A 15,629-nucleotide genomic window follows, 5' to 3' on the forward strand; every position below is an offset into this window, starting at 1 on the left:
GGTGTGTGTAACACATTTCCAACACTGTGTTGACACGGCGTTGACACTGTGTTTGTGCATTCTATAGCGCCATCTTGTGGTTTAAAAATGAAGTGCTTCCTATGCAGAAGCGTTGACACAGCCCAGGGCTCGTTCATTCAGACACATGAACCCTAATGTGTGCTAGATGCGCTAAGATATCCAACAAATGAAAGACTTGACCAAGACGGTAATGCAGTCTTAATCATTGAAGCAAATAACAGCCTATTGTACAATAAAGTAGGCTATAAGTGATACGTGACCAGGTGAATAGTTGTGAAAACGACAGTAAAATAATGAAGTGCTTTGAGCAGATCTGCAGTGAGCTCCTCTCGGGACTGATCAAAATGAGCCCACAAAGAAGAATAGGCCTATCTTCTTTTTCTCTGTGGTTCTGTAGTGATGAACAGAGGCAGTGACAGACTTGAGGCTCGCGCGCGCACGGGCCGCTTCAGCGCCACGAGCCTCACCAAACGACACAGTCACGTGACTTTTATTAAACCGCCACAGGCGTCACTTTATGAACTCGACACATGTGGCCCATCACTAAAATATAGTACACAATTGTTGTAATGTTAATTTGTGTTTAGTGCCAATATTTTTGACTGGACCAATAACATATCTGAAAATAATGTCCAAATAGCTGAAATGGCTCATTTGTTAGCCTACATATAGGTCTAAATATAGTTTAGATTAAAATAAATAAATAAATAAATTAATTAATTAATTAATTAATTAATTAATTAATTAATTAACAACAACAACAACAACAATAATAATAATAATAATAATAATAATAATAATAATAATAATAATAATAATAATAATAATAATATTTGCTCTCTACATACACACTGAGCAAAAATATTAGTCTTTATGAACTTCCAATTGAAACATTGAACTGAGACGGCAGGATGGACATTAATATAAAATGTACATTTGACATGTTGTTATGAACATATTTATGAAATGTTATTGTTTTAAAGGGGCGAGCAGGGTCACACCTCCACAGATCTGACATGGTGTGGCGGCGTAACCAACTTGTCTCCATGGCCATAGATAAGTTTAGTGCCACATTCCGGGCAAAGCGGCATGATCTCCATGGACTGGAGACAAGCTGGTAGTGGACTTACCACAAGAAAAGTTACATAGTGCATCTTTAGTTAGAACTGAACTAACAAGTGATAAAATCTGAGCAAATAATTCAGATGTAAAAAGTTTGAGCGGTGGTCTGTGATCAGCAGAGGGCGACATTGACACTCATCCGGACCAGGAACCAAATAAGGAAATGACGTGCTCCATGTGCCACAGTCCCAGGTCTCAAATAGAAAATCCGCTCTGCTCCTGCAGGACCTAAGACGTGAAAGACAGAGCCGTGTGGACCGAGCTGAGGGTGAGGAGCTGTAAGGGACAAACTGCTGCACAGGTTAGTGTCTAAAGACCGACCGAAATAGAGACAAACCATCACCAGTTCAGAGAGTTCAATGTTGTGTGATTTGGTTTAGCTGCCAAGTTCACATTAAACAATTTATATCAAACTTTCCACGTGTTGACGCAGTTTCATTCATTTTGACCATAAATTACCCACATGTTTGAACTAAACCAGGCCTATAAAAACATCAGTGAAGCTATATCTTTGTGTCAATGGTCACTCTTTGGAATTGCAAGAATCTTGATGTTCTGGTCAGAAGACGGCTGCTGACAGCTGAGCCTCCAGGACAGGGCATTTGCCCACACTAATAATAATGGGCACCTAGATACCTTGGTTCTAGTGTTGTTGAATGAAGAAATGGGTCATTGATTGATTAAATGTGTAGGTCTTTGTATTATAATAACCCAGTTTTACCAGATGTTTATAAAATACTAACTTTTCACACTTTTATTTCTCTGTAGGTTCAGGATGGATGATATAGCAAAGAATGAGACAAGTTTCTACTCCAACGCTGAAGGCTACTGGAAGGATGTGCCTCCTACAGTGGATGGGATGCTTGGTGGCTATGGCAGCATCTCTAGCATCGATATAAATGGATCTAAAGCTTTCCTACAGAAATATCTTGGAGTAAGAAATTACTGTCTCTATATTGGAAATATATATATATATATATATATATATATATATATATATATATATATATATATATATATTATATATATTATATATATATATATATTATATATATATATTATATATATATATATATAAACTGTGCACATAATAAATGACAAATTTACCCTCTACAGTTTATTATTATATTATATTACAGTTACTTTATATTTTACCCAGATTTTAGAACAGAAAATCCTGCTCCAAATCCTAAAGCTCTTGTTTTGTTTATTGATCAAAGGAAGGAGAAGGTAAGACAAGTGCCGGCTGTGCCCTTGACTGTGGAGCAGGCATTGGAAGAATCACCAAGCGCGTCTTGTTACCTCTTTTTAAAACTGTGGACTTGGTGGATGTGACACAGGAGTTTCTGGACAAAGCCAAAACATATCTCGGAGAGGACTGTAAAAGAGTGGGGAACTATTTCTGCTGTGGCTTACAAGACTTTGTACCAGAGAGTGGACGATATGATGTGATATGGATTCAGTGGGTAATTGGTGAGTTCACCTTTCGAAAATACTTGTTTTGTCTTTTTAATAATGCGTATTAAGAGTTTTTCTCTCTTTCAGGACACCTTACAGACAACCATCTGGTGGAGTTTCTGCAGCGCTGCAAGAAGGCTCTGCGGCCTAACGGGCTGATTGTAATCAAGGACAATGTGTCTTATGAGGGGGTGGTCCCTGATGAAGTGGACAGCAGTGTTTGTAGGGATCTTGACATAGTCCGGAGTCTAGTGAGAAGAGCTGGTCTACAGATTATCCATGAGGAACAGCAAATGAACCTCCCAAAAGAGATCTACCAGGTCCACACATTAGCACTAAGATGATAGGTTTTCATATATTTTCTGACCGTTCTAATAGAATAGAATGAAAAGTGCATCACTGTCTTCTGAGCATTGTTTCCTCAGTGGTGTTAAGTTTACATGCCCACTTTCTACAAACTCCTGTACCTTGTTCACTTTGTGTTGAAACGGCAAACAAAGTTTTTAAGAAAATAATTTTTGCCTGACCTATTAAGTATTCCTTCAAAAAGAGTAGTTAATGTGTAATGTTCAGTGTAATGTTCATTTTGAGCATTCTGATAGTGGACATTATTAACTAGGAATATTAAAATGTACCTTGTTTTCTAAAGATGGGTTTTAATATACAAGACTATATTGATGATTATAAAGCCGATCAACCAACTGTTTTATGGACTTTTGCATTTACTGTACATCATTGTTTATTTTTAGAAAATTTGAGGAAATACCAAAGCCTATAACTTATTATAAAACAATAAAGAATATTTGGTTATCCATGGATTTCAGAGTGATGAAAATTACCACTGTTGCATAGCAATTAACAATTCAAAACATGCCTGATATTGTTAAAAGTTTTCAAAATGACACCCATAATCAGTAATCCAAGACCCTTATCTTAGATGTAGACTTGTTCTTCATGAAATACAGTGCATATTAAAGAATTCTTCCATTTAATTGTTCCATTGATAATCAGTTTTATCTGGTTTGGAATTTTTTATAAAATACTAAAAGGCAGTCAAGTATTATTCTGTGCACATTGACAATAATTACCGCACCATCATGTCAACTATAAAGTCTATGAAGCAAATAATGCATAAAACATATCCCAAAAGCAGATCATGTTGAAGGTCATCTGATCAGGACCAGGTCTCACTCTGCAGCCGACCTGACTGCTCCATTGCAACCACCATCTGCTCTGCAGCGTCACTGGAGACTGTGCCTTGCTGCTGAAAAATGGTTTTCAGAGCATCACGGACACTACCGGGCATCTCTTTGGCATTTCTACAAAAGAGCAAAAAAAGGATTAAATTTACATCATAGTGGTAATTTGTTATGATGATCACATCAGTGTGCTGCCAATTAACTATTTTCCTTTTTGTCAGACCATTAAGTTGGAAGATCAAATAATAATAAGTCCTGTTACACAATCCTTAATTTCAACAACTTACCCAGCAATATAAAAGCATGCATTTTTATTGGCTATCAAGTCCATCAAGAGTTCAGCATTTTCACGTATTCGATGTTGAACATACACTTTGTTTTCCTACGTGAAAATAAAATAAGGATTTAGTGCTTTAACAGTGATCGATAAGCCAACAGTTTATTCGTCACCTGGTCTCGTGAAAAAGCTGTGAAGAGGGTCAAATGTCCAGCCTTTATCTTCTCCTCCCATTCAGCTTTGAAATAGAAGTCTTTAGATTTGGATCGGCACCCAAAGAAGAGAACATTGGCTGGAGAAGAAAGGCAAACTTATGAGATGACAGAGAAACTCCTGTTGCACTGATTAAAAACAAAAAAAAAACTCACCCTCTTTTCCTTCAGCTGTCCTTTCCTGTATGGCGGACCTAAAGGGTGCCACCCCTGTCCCCGGCCCTACCATTATGACTGGAGTATCCTGGTCTTTGGGAAACTTAAGTGTGCCTTTTTTCACCCATAGCGGCACATACACCTCCTCTGGAATTGTAAAATGTGAAAAATACAAAATATTCAATGAAAAAAAAAAGACAGAAGAAGAAAACTGCAACACAATCATAATGAAAGTTTTACCAAAATACTGTACCTTTTTCTGGGTTAAGTGAAGCTAACCAATTTGAGCACAGGCCTCTTCTGGGTTTGTACAACTTTGTCTTGTAACGAACTACAGCAACAAGTATCTGGAGTTTGTTTGGATGAGCCTATTTGGACAGAGAGTTATAACAAATCTCTTTATCCTCTGACATTACAGTATAAACAGTAGCAGTAATGGATTAATATTAATTAACCTTTAAGGAGGACGCAATAGAGAAAGACCGAGGCTGGATTTCAGGAAACAAATCCAGAAGATAATCTACTTTGATTTCAGCAGTAGTGTGTGGGAAATCAGCCAAGACCTGCAAACAAGAATTACATATACAATCCTAAATCATTTTCATTTGAATAATTTAATCTTAATCAGTAATATAGTTAGTCTATATTTAATCTTTAGGAGCGCCTTTTGCCAATTATAGTTACTTTTTAATGTTTATGATAATACAATGGGCATCAAAGTGTGATTTTGTCAAGCCAATGTATATTCCAGATTGATTTTAGACTGAAGGAGAATTTTAGACTCTGGGGGGCCGCCATAGTCACCCCTACTGATGGGAAACACTATAACTTAGTGTGTGTGTTTATTGTTTCTGTGCACAATCACCTCCAGTGCGGTGCGTCGTGGTCGGCTGCAGTAGGCATGTAGGTCATCCTGTCCAGCTGCAGAGCTAAATTCTGCTAGTTTTTCCCGTTCAAGTTCATTGGTGGCAAAGGTCAGAAGCAACTCAAAAAAGGATCGGCGAGGCACAGCAGCGATGTCCAGGTATGATTCCACCAGGTATCGTACAGAGCAGGGCTGAAGAAGTCTGGCTGGAACTAAAAAACGAATCTCATCACCTTTTAGAAGTTGATTTTCACTATATAGCATTTCATAGCAAATGAAAAATTAAATCCTGTTAACTGGACAAAAGTTTTAAAGTGAAGTTTTGCTGCTCATCCAAGTGGCTTCTTCAGTTCTGGTTAGATTTCTGGTGAGACACTGCTTTATATTTGCCTGAAGGGAGGAGCTAACTACACTTCTTCAGAATTATATTATACACAGTTATACCTGGTGTGCTTTCTGTTGGACTGAGAGTAAATCTGGACTCAGGATCTAATTTCAGCAGCTGGCAAAACTGTTGCACATCCTCTGCTGCATTACAAGGGCGCATCATAACCACATCACCAGCAGAAAACCTGCAAATTATCCAAAAATGTCAATAATGTCAATAATACAAATCTAAAAAAAATTAAAGTAGATGGGTACACTCACTCTATGTTGGATCCAGTGATATCAAAGTCAAACAATCTCACATCCTGAAAGTGTGACACATCAGTTACTCTTGTATTGGACAAAAGTTTAGCAGAAAAAGGACAAGATGAAGAGATCATGGTCTGCTCTGCAGGGGTCGCTAGTGAGGCCACATCAGAGTCACCTTCTAAAAAGTTAAAAGAAAATGTCGGAGGAAGCCTGTAGAGAGAAGAATACACAAAAATTATGATGATTATTCAGAAAAGCAAATCCACCAACGTATTAGGCTAAATCAGTACTAACGCTTCATCTTCTTTTAATGAGGGTAACGCTTTCAAAGAAGGATGCAGAGTATAAAACCGTTGCCAGAATGATAGCAGCCAAGGGTCGATCACTGCATCAGACCTGTAAAACAAAGTGTAGAGCAGATGTAAGATGAACATTCTTCTATAGCTTCATAACATACTGTAACATACTCCTACCCGAGCTCATGTTGGTCATCTGCCAGCCCAACAGGGAGCAGCATTGAGGCCCCTAGCTGCTGAAGGCGTTTATGAAGCTTTTTAGCCACAAAATTAAACCTGTAATTGACATGTACTATAAAAACAATGTACTCTCAATTAATGTGAAGGCATTTTATTACAAAGCTGTGTCTAAATTTACTTTGGATAAGAGGAATCTCCCAGGCCCAGCACAGCACAGTCCAGCTGACACAGAGAACCAGCAGGCAAAGCTTTTCTAAAAATGAATTTCCAGAAATTCTGAAACAAAGGTTAGTATTTTTAGGATAGTAGTTTAGATTTTGTGTGAATTAAATGTGATAATCATCCAAAATAAAATGTAAAAAAAAAAGTTTCTAAGACTCTAGGCTCTAGTCCTACCCTCATATTGTCTGGTGGGTCTCCTTGGCCAGTGGTGGCACACACAAAGACAACAGTGGACTCTGAGATCAATGTGGCCTGGTTATTGAATATAGAGAAGAATTATTTATAAAAATTTATTTATGAAAGAAAAGGGAAAAAACATTTAAAAAAATCCATCCATCCAAAACAAACCAATACAAAACTTAAGTAAATGAATTGTACTTACAATATTGTAGCCATCAAGAGGCATGGTCCGGACCTGCAGTCGTCTCCTTTTAGCCTGTCGGGCAATCCTTTGGGCTGTGTCCTGGGCTGTGCCAGTCTGACTTCCATACAGTATCAGCAAAGCTTGGTCTGACATGATTTAACTGGAACAATATCACAGGGCGGAGGTGGAGAGAGTGGTTTAAATTTTACTCAATGTTTGTCCACGCAAACGATCTATTCTCCACTTCTACAAGTGCAAACTGTGCCCTTGGACAAAACGCTTAACTCACATTTCCTGCATTGTTTGCTTAGACACACTGGCCCATGTATATATGGGCGAATGTTTACACTGATTTCGTAAACTGACTAACCTTAAACCTCAGTGTTTGAGTGTTTTTATGGCAAACGCATTTCTCCCAACGCAGTTATGCCACTCAGCAACCACTTTGTACCGAGGAGAGTGAATGCTCGTTTTGGCACTTGCCAATTTTAACCCAAACCTAATCAGGTTAAGGTTAGAATTGGGTTTAAGAAGAGGAATTTGGGTTATGATTATGGCTTTGGGATATGTTTAGAAACCGGGTCTTGACAAAACAACAGACTGTCAAGTGGACAGAAGTCTGTATTACATCCATGGATCTACAGGACATGACTGCCCGTAAACATCTGCCTGTTACGATAATATAACTTACCCTGTTTTTCTTCGTAGTTCCATATATAAAGATTAATCTCTCAATGCGCCTACATTAAGGGTTTTACTCGTGTTTGGGTAATTTATGTGAAGATGTGAGGGCATCACCGTCACACTTTACGGCAGCTCGTCTCTGCGGCTTGTGATTGGCTCATTCGGTGATGACGCATTCAAGGCGCAACAAAAAACTCCAGAAAAGACAACGACTTCACAGACTTATGAATTTAATAGTGGTTTAATGACACTGAAAAGACTCACATGTACAGTCATAACCCTATGCATATTATAGTTAAATTAAGTTAAGAGCACTTTCACATATCATTCCACTAACTTGTGTTAGCTGACATATACACAGTGATTGAAACATGCAGTTAAATGACAGACAATATGGAAGCAGAAAATATGAAAGATAAAAACTGTAACACGAATAAGGTATTGGTGAGTTTATATGTTGTTGGTATATTTCTCTCTTATGGCTGTAACTCCTACACATGTAAATGTTAGAACATATAAGATGACATTTTACAAACACATGCAATAAAGAATATGAAATGCAAATGATTTTATATATTCATAATATACAATTGCACATTTATCTGATCTTTATGTATTATATACATTAACCATATTATACCAATGGCAGTTTTGGGAACAGCAAGCTTAAAACAAACAGGTACAATATCATTGTGTTCCATTTACAACAGCAGTGTTGCAGCGACTGCAATCACTTTGGTGAGCACTAGTAAAACTGACTTGAAGAAAAGGCACTCATTGAAGGAATTTTCTAAAACAGAGTTATTTAAAAAAGGCTCTAAAATATCTTACAAATAAAAAAGAATAGATGCCAGTGATATTGAAGTAGGCGTTATGCCAAATTAGCTCAGAGCAGCAGTGACCAGCTAAAGGGGAGAAGAGGAGTGTGTCCTGTTTTAGCTATGGAAAAGACGAATCCTCTGAGAAATAGTGGCGCGACACATGGGGCAGTTCTGAAGAGCGTCACTGCACACCTGACAGCAGCACACATGTCCACAGGGGAGGAAGATGACCTGCGACTGGAAAAAAAACAAAAAACTTTTTTAAATTTACATACAACATACTGTATGCCCAACAGCACTTCAATGGTATTCAAATTATAGATGCAAACGGTGAGGCTGTAATAAAAGCTTACCCCAGTTTCCATGCAGACAACACACTCAGAGCTCCCTGGTCCATCCACAGGGCTTGGGGCAGAGGGGGTGACGGGGGTGCCCGGGGTGAGAGGTGGGCTGGGATAATGAATGGGGGATCTATTTGAGAGCACAGGGGAGGGAGACGGAGATGGAGCAGATGGTCCTGCTTCTTCCTCATCTGCTTTACAGGCGGCTGAGAGAGAGTGACAGGAAAACACTTTGAGCATGAATCAACTACTTAGGTAAAGGCTTCAATACTTTGTGTCAAATAATCGTTCTTATTGTTTTTTGCTAGTACAGTATATGACATGTAGTTTAAATATGTTGTTGTTCAAAAGTTATTTATGAGTTAGTTTGTTGTGTACCTTGAGGCGCGCTTTCTTGAGCCCATTTTAAAAGAGCTTTCTGAGTGCCCACCTCATTAATACCAAGCTAAAACAGAAAAAGGAAAGGTAACATTTTTTCATTGTGGTATTATTTTTGGTAAATGTATGCGACGGAGGTAAAAACACCTTCTTGAGGTCAGCAGGGGTCATTTCTCGAAGGGCCTTAGTTGTTATCCGATGATGAGCCAGAATCGGCAGATAATGTTGAACTGACAGTCTGCATAAGAGATTCACAAGCTCTATCTCCACCCCAGCTTCCTGTAATAAAAATATATAAAAACAATTTTATGAAAATATCACTGTTCCTGTTTGATGATCATGTGCTCTTGTGCTCTGTACCTGCATCCGAAGAGATATAGGCTTGGCATCTAGAAGTCGCTGATACTGAATCATCCAATAGTTCTGCTGACTGGACTCGGATTTCTGATCAAGCTCAATCTAAAATTCATAATAAATCATCTTCAGTGATGAAAACTGAAATGGTTGGTCTGAAAATACAGTTGCACAGAGACTAACAAAAACTACATGAGTGTATTCTTACCAGAATCTGGCGCAGCTCCTGCTCTCTTTGGTCTTTTTGTTTAAGAAGTTGCTGTAGTAAGTCACCAAGAGCTTCACGCTGCTGCACTAAGACCTCCTGCACAAATCACAACAACATAAAAGTTATACAGTTATATATAGCAGTTATAAAACTCTTGGTTTGTCTTAAGTACTGACACTCAATTTTATGTTCTGCTTATTTGTGCGTCTCTAGAAAATACCTTTCTTGCAAGATTAGGATATTTGACAAATATTATTAGTGCTAATCTACCCAGTATTATAATAACATTTTACTTGCCTTAGTTATGTATAATATGTAAATAAAAAACATATTATAGCCATTTTCTGTCAGAGCGAGAGGAATGCATCGGAAAGCCAAGCTTTGCTCAGCTGCAAAGCAGCCTTCATTTAGAGTTTAGTGGAAGTGGTTAGAGCGTAGAGGAACTGGTTTTGGAAAGGGCCTTAGTCAATTCCTTTATATTTTGATCAAAAGCAATGGCATGGAAATAAAATAAATGCAAAACAGAGGGGAGGCAAATAAAAGGGCAATGACACCAACCTGTAAATTTTCAGCATCCAGATTACGCCTTTTAACCTCCAGTTTAGTCAGCTGCATTAACTCTGCCTCGATGAGGTTGATCTGGGGACAGTGGAGATACAGCCATTATGAGGCAGGCAAGTAGCAGGGAAGTGGAAGGCAGGTAGGCCATGGCAAAATGTTGTTTTTAGGAGCAAAATGATAATTAGTAAAGGCAAAAAAAACAATCACACAAACAAAACAAAAATGGCTGCCTAAAAACAGGACATTAGAGCCATATGAGTAATCAATTTATGGAGCACTCCTGGATGAATGAGAGATTACACAATTTAACTGCACTAACCTGGTTACGTATGTAGCCATGTACGCTGTCCTTTTGCAACTGTAGGGCTTGAAATGCGGCTTTTTGCATCTCTTCCTGTATGAACAATTTACAATACAAGATATATGTGATCAAACTAACTAAAAAATGTCTGGCTTATAACAAGAATTAGCCTGTACCTCTTGCAATATCTGTGCAATGGCTTTAGATTTGTCCAAAACTTGCAGGGAGAGCATTTTGTCAAACTTTCGATCCATCGTCTCCATACTAAGAAAAATGGAGTTTGTGTAAGTTGTCATCAATTTTGCTTGTCATTTTTTCTTTTGTCTCTTTTTGTAGAGCACATTTTACCTCCTATAAGCCTCAGAGACAAGATTCTGCCTCCGATAGTCACTTTCTTTTTGCAGGAGACGCACGGCACAGCTGTCTGAAAGCATCTTCTGCATAGCCGCTAAAACACATGTAAGAGTCAACTTATTAGACAGATTTTAAGCAAATATATAAGAAACTAATAATAATGTACGTGACTCTTGATGCAAAAATGTTGAGTAGTACTAAAAACAAAACTGTTAAAATCATAGTTCAAAGCTAACCTGCCACCTCCCTCTTCCTCAATGAATTGGCTTCCTCCTGTGTGATAGCAGTAAGATGTTCCATACGAATCCTGCAAGAAATTGTATTGCAAGATTACATATGCCAACATCACCTCTTCATCACCACTGTCAAAATAAACAAGTAGTGAATGTAGGTATCCTATAAAATATTTCAGAAACATAAACTTCCTGTGTCCCCAGATATCTAATCTATTAAAAATAAAAACATTTCCCATGAGTTTTAAGTTATAGAGGTGTTAATAGAAAACTCCCACAATGACATGTGTTGATGAGAAGGTCTGTATTAAAGCCAGAGAGGAGCCAGAAATGCATTATGTTTCTCTTCCTTGGTTTCCATCAACATATTCAGAAACGAGAGCAAAAGCAAACTTGACCATGACACCTCTCAAATCCCTGGCAAAGAACACACTAACTGGCAAGACAGAGGAAACCATTTTCTTAGCATCTAGTACACATGGTGATAGTACAGACAAATACACTCAATACAGCTTCAGTATAGCTTCAGTTTTCCACTAGAAGGCGCTTCACAACTATTCAGCCACAGTAATGGACATGAAATAGAAATAACGATCAGAGTGCTCTCATACATCATTATTATGGGCTAAAAGGTTTTAGGTTTATATAAATAACATCTCCACTCACCGATCCTCTTCTAAGGCTTGGAGAAACTCAGCACTCTTCTTTTGTCTGCACACATACAGTGGAAATGTAAAAAATCTAAAAACCCAATGTAAAAACAAATGAAATGTCTCACCGAGTGTTGTCTGTGAGCATGTTGTCAATGCGGCTGGTGATGTCATCCTCAGCTTGTCGAACCTTTTCCAACACCAGAAGTCGCTCTGCCTCCTGAGCCCTCTGCTGCTGAGTGAGGCCTTCATCGATTTTCTCCTGCTCCTAAATAACACAGAACAGAGTCATTAGCTAGATTTACCTCTTTAACATTAAAAAGGACTGCATTTCACACTCCATTTGTGTACCTGCCGTACTGAGTTGAGAATGTTTTCTTTGAGAGAATTGTTCAGTAATAAAAGCTGAGTGTGCTCCTTGTGTTTTTCCTCCAAATGCTGCTCAAAGGCCAGCCTTTCCTGGTGCTTTTGCTCCTGGTCCGAACAGTAATCAGTTAATGTCTTGTGGAGTCACAACAAACAAAGGCTTCAGATCACACTGTATGTTCATGGATTTACTTGCCTTTCTCTTCTCATAATCGCTAAATTTGGCCTGCAATAAAAAGAAAGGGAACATAACATTTCAGACATCTAACATCACCAATAGGTTGGGTCAAATTTATTGTAAAATAACACACCTGCCAGGCCTCCTCTTGCCCATCCAAACAGTCTGTATTGTCTCTGACAGAGTCATTCTCCAACACTGGTAGGAGGTACTGAGAAGGGGGGCAGTACTCCTCTCCCAGCTCTGTTAGAATTAAACTTTATTGGTCTCAATGCTTTTTTCTAATGGATACAGAAATCATAGTAAAGCATTACCAGAGCAGAGGAAGCGCTGAATGCACTCTGTTCCCTCTCTGCACACAGGGTCAGGTGGGTAAATCATCTTAGCAGCATCAAGAGTAAAGCTCTGCCAAAAAATACTAAATAAGGCTATAGTCAAATATAAAAGTGAAAATGTCAGGATTTGTGAAATACTAACCTCCAAAGTTCGTATGAGGGCTACAGTTTTGGGCAGTCGAGTGACATGATTATCGCTCACATCCAAAGTGCGGAGGCTGCTCAGAGAACCCACTGAGGAGGGTAGTTCACTGAGATAATTACCTGTTTAAAAATAATAATACACATATAATATACATAATGTTAACTCCTGCAATTTGGTTCTGTCTGAACTCAAGTTAAACCTTTTACCCTTCAAATTTAGCGTCTGCAGAAACCGTAACTCCCCAATCGAGTCTGGCAGCATCCTTAATTGGTTCTTTTCAAGATTTAGGATCTAAAAATGCACAAAAAGCATAGTTTGAAAGCTGAGCACATTTATAACCCATAGGACACAGACAAACTCAAGGTTTACCTGCAAAGATGTTAGTTTTCCAATGTCATCAGGGAGTGATGCAAGTCTATTTTCATGCAGGTCCAATACCTTAAAAGACATTATACACATGGTAATAAATGAAGAAATCCATAATATAAAGAAACTTGAACAATGTCTAAAGCTCTTTACCTTAAGAGTGGCTAAATTAGTGAGGTCGCAACCTTTTGGAACCAAAGACTTTATTTCGTTGCTGTGAACTATCAAGACCTATAACAAAACAACAGCACACTTCAGAAATCTACATATATTCATTTTTATTTTTCATTAAATATACATTCTTATAGCTTACCTTTTTCTGAAAGTGTTTACAATTCGAAAAAACACAGGAAGGAATCTGTGACAAAATGGTTTATAGATTGAATAAATGAATACGACTGCAGGAACCCCAAGTAAATCAAACAAAAATGAGCAATGAGCCTAAAAAACATCACTAAATATGAAAAAAAAATTGAGATGTCCAGAAAGACCAATTTTTTATGAAGTTTCTTTCAATCATTCAATTTACTACTGAATTATACATTATACTTTTATCTTACTCTATACTTTTAAGTATAAAATCCAGTGTGAGACTGAACTTTGACTCATTCAATCTCATTATCAATACAAAACAATGAATAATACTATTATTAAACTAGTTTTACACACACAAACAAATTAGGTTTTATATTCATTACCAACCTCTGAAAGCTCACAAGAAGATATGTCTAAGATGTCATCAGCACCTGGTTCCTTGGACTGAAAAGGAAACAAATAAAAATGAGTTAATGATTGTATGCATTTTTTTCCATTTTCTTTTATGTATTTTGTATATGTTTTTTTTCTCACCCGACACAGCAGATACTCTAATCTCTTTTTGGCGTCCTCGCTGGGCTTCTTCTTCCTAAAGAACAGTGGCATCTTGACTGGTGATGGCCCTCAGTGCTGGTATCAGAGCTGGAATAGATGGAGAAGAGGTGGGAGGGGTAGTTATTCCCGTAAATGACATAGCAGATAGCTTAGGATGCTAGGCTGAAACACCACCAGCGATGCTTTACAACTTTACAAAACAATACATTACCTAAAACACTATTTGAGTTAAATAGTTAAATTACATACTCTCTCTGGGCTTACACGACTAAAACAAAACCTTTATGTCTGAATTAAACCACAATGCTATGTTGGCGTTAGCTTGTTTTGTGAGAGCACAGCCTGTGGCACAAACTTATGTCCAAACCACTGGATGTCAACACTGCTAATGTTAATACAGTCCATCAAATACACCCCAAAGACAATGTAAGCTCTTTACACTGTACGATTGTTAACGTTGGTAAAACATATTTGTTAAAACACAGTACGATTAAAAACAGACTATTTACCAAGACAGCCACGTAACAGTCGAAGTAAAAGGAGACGAAATAAAAAATCAAGATCAACAAAACTGTCTCCGTTTTTCACGGGTCACTCCTCTTTCGTGATTGTGTTAAAAATCATAACAAATGCCCCTGTCTTATTCTCACTTTTAGCAGGACATTTGCCCCCGTAGACACTCGCTGTCGCCCTCTACTGGACAGACATCGCACAGCCTCCAGGGCAAAGTGCACTGTGTAAATTCTCTGGTGCGTCCACTGCCAATTCGTGGGCTTCACTTCCTGTTATATGATGCCATTTTGAGATATAATATTTAGTTTTGAAATGTTCACAATGCTGTATTTGATTGTACCATGTATCTGAAAATGTTATAACAGACGTTTTAATGCAGATTGTCCGTACTTTGTAACCAAATACATTTTCAAAGTCCCATCCCTGCCCATAGAAAGGTCTGATGAAGTGTATTTAATACGTCTGTTCTGCCTCACACACTATTGAGTAAAACAAATGTCAAATAGGCTATTATGAATCATTCTCACGGTGTAATTACTGTTATAGGCTATTATCAATAGAATAAAAATAGTTTTAGGTTTCTCACAGTTTAGTTACTTGTGCCCATAAAAAAAAACAAAAAAAACATATTACACAAAAACACTTGTATCTTGGGGAAAAAGTGTCTTTTAATAGATACAATGACTAGTGTTTTGACTGCTTGTTTTATTTCACAAACAGTCTGACTTAAGTTAATGCAATATACTGTGCAAGGTTGTACACCAGAGGTCGCTGTGCTCTAATCAACAACATTTGAACAAAATGGTATCAACGCTCAACTAGGAATTTAATATTCAGATTATATGGACTCATCTCCTTTTTTTCCTTGCGTCTGGATATCTATATATCTGTAATAATAAGTTGTGTGTACGTGTGTATATATATATATATATATATATATATATATATATATATATATATATA

General features: G+C 37.7%; 3 protein-coding genes across 4 annotated transcripts; 1 reads left to right on the forward strand and 2 right to left on the reverse strand.

Annotated features, from left to right (window-relative positions):
• The first annotated feature begins 1,366 nt into the window (after positions 1–1,366).
• On the forward strand, positions 1,367–3,418 carry ntmt1 (N-terminal Xaa-Pro-Lys N-methyltransferase 1). 2 transcript variants are annotated; one of them, XM_055231410.1, is made up of 4 exons: positions 1,367–1,444; positions 1,912–2,077; positions 2,364–2,616; positions 2,689–3,418. In XM_055231410.1, exons 2-4 carry the CDS (start codon positions 1,919–1,921, stop codon positions 2,943–2,945), a joined length of 669 nt encoding a protein of 222 aa, XP_055087385.1. In that variant the 5' UTR covers positions 1,367–1,444; positions 1,912–1,918; the 3' UTR covers positions 2,946–3,418. The 2 variants fall into 2 exon arrangements, with proteins under 2 accessions (XP_055087385.1, XP_033844850.1); XM_033988959.2 differs by having other exon boundaries at positions 1,410–1,436; positions 1,915–2,077; positions 2,689–2,990.
• Positions 3,281–7,214, reverse strand: ndor1 (NADPH dependent diflavin oxidoreductase 1). The gene is made up of 14 exons (XM_055231409.1): positions 7,027–7,214; positions 6,819–6,896; positions 6,601–6,698; positions 6,420–6,518; positions 6,241–6,342; positions 5,959–6,156; positions 5,755–5,882; positions 5,311–5,522; positions 4,901–5,008; positions 4,699–4,813; positions 4,446–4,592; positions 4,251–4,369; positions 4,088–4,182; positions 3,281–3,920 (listed from the first exon to the last, which is right to left on the reverse strand). The coding sequence occupies exons 1-14, from the start codon at positions 7,159–7,161 to the stop codon at positions 3,776–3,778; spliced, it is 1,779 nt and encodes a 592-aa protein (XP_055087384.1). The 5' UTR covers positions 7,162–7,214; the 3' UTR covers positions 3,281–3,775.
• A 695-nt stretch (positions 7,215–7,909) lies between these two features.
• Positions 7,910–14,866, reverse strand: lrsam1 (leucine rich repeat and sterile alpha motif containing 1). The gene is made up of 25 exons (XM_033988954.2): positions 14,663–14,866; positions 14,133–14,240; positions 13,986–14,042; positions 13,597–13,641; positions 13,437–13,514; positions 13,287–13,355; positions 13,124–13,208; positions 12,915–13,036; positions 12,752–12,842; positions 12,571–12,680; positions 12,456–12,485; positions 12,245–12,367; positions 12,022–12,161; positions 11,910–11,954; positions 11,247–11,317; positions 11,005–11,104; positions 10,833–10,920; positions 10,675–10,749; positions 10,353–10,433; positions 9,795–9,890; positions 9,593–9,691; positions 9,380–9,511; positions 9,233–9,299; positions 8,867–9,060; positions 7,910–8,750 (listed from the first exon to the last, which is right to left on the reverse strand). The coding sequence occupies exons 2-25, from the start codon at positions 14,202–14,204 to the stop codon at positions 8,628–8,630; spliced, it is 2,193 nt and encodes a 730-aa protein (XP_033844845.1). The 5' UTR covers positions 14,205–14,240; positions 14,663–14,866; the 3' UTR covers positions 7,910–8,627.
• Positions 14,867–15,629: the final 763 nt, after the last annotated feature.

The sequence above is a fragment of the Periophthalmus magnuspinnatus genome, chromosome 23 (assembly GCF_009829125.3).
Source record: "Periophthalmus magnuspinnatus isolate fPerMag1 chromosome 23, fPerMag1.2.pri, whole genome shotgun sequence".
Classification (NCBI taxonomy): Eukaryota; Metazoa; Chordata; class Actinopteri; order Gobiiformes; family Gobiidae; genus Periophthalmus; species Periophthalmus magnuspinnatus.

Coding starts and splice junctions, on each gene's coding strand:
- ntmt1 (XM_055231410.1), top strand. CDS start 1,919: ATGGATGATATAGCAAAGAATGAGACAAGTTTCTACTCCAACGCTGAA. Junction 2,078..2,363: donor TCCTACAGAAATATCTTGGA/GTAAGAAATTAC, acceptor TATTGATCAAAG/GAAGGAGAAGGTAAGACAAG. Junction 2,617..2,688: donor ATGGATTCAGTGGGTAATTG/GTGAGTTCACCT, acceptor TCTCTCTTTCAG/GACACCTTACAGACAACCAT.
- ndor1 (XM_055231409.1), bottom strand. CDS start 7,161: ATGTCAGACCAAGCTTTGCTGATACTGTATGGAAGTCAGACTGGCACA. Junction 6,343..6,419: donor GATGACCAACATGAGCTCGG/GTAGGAGTATGT, acceptor TTTGTTTTACAG/GTCTGATGCAGTGATCGACC. Junction 4,814..4,900: donor CTATTGCGTCCTCCTTAAAG/GTTAATTAATAT, acceptor CTGTCCAAATAG/GCTCATCCAAACAAACTCCA.
- lrsam1 (XM_033988954.2), bottom strand. CDS start 14,204: ATGCCACTGTTCTTTAGGAAGAAGAAGCCCAGCGAGGACGCCAAAAAG. Junction 9,512..9,592: donor CTATATCTCTTCGGATGCAG/GTACAGAGCACA, acceptor TTTTTATTACAG/GAAGCTGGGGTGGAGATAGA. Junction 9,061..9,232: donor TCAAGAAAGCGCGCCTCAAG/GTACACAACAAA, acceptor ACTCTCTCTCAG/CCGCCTGTAAAGCAGATGAG.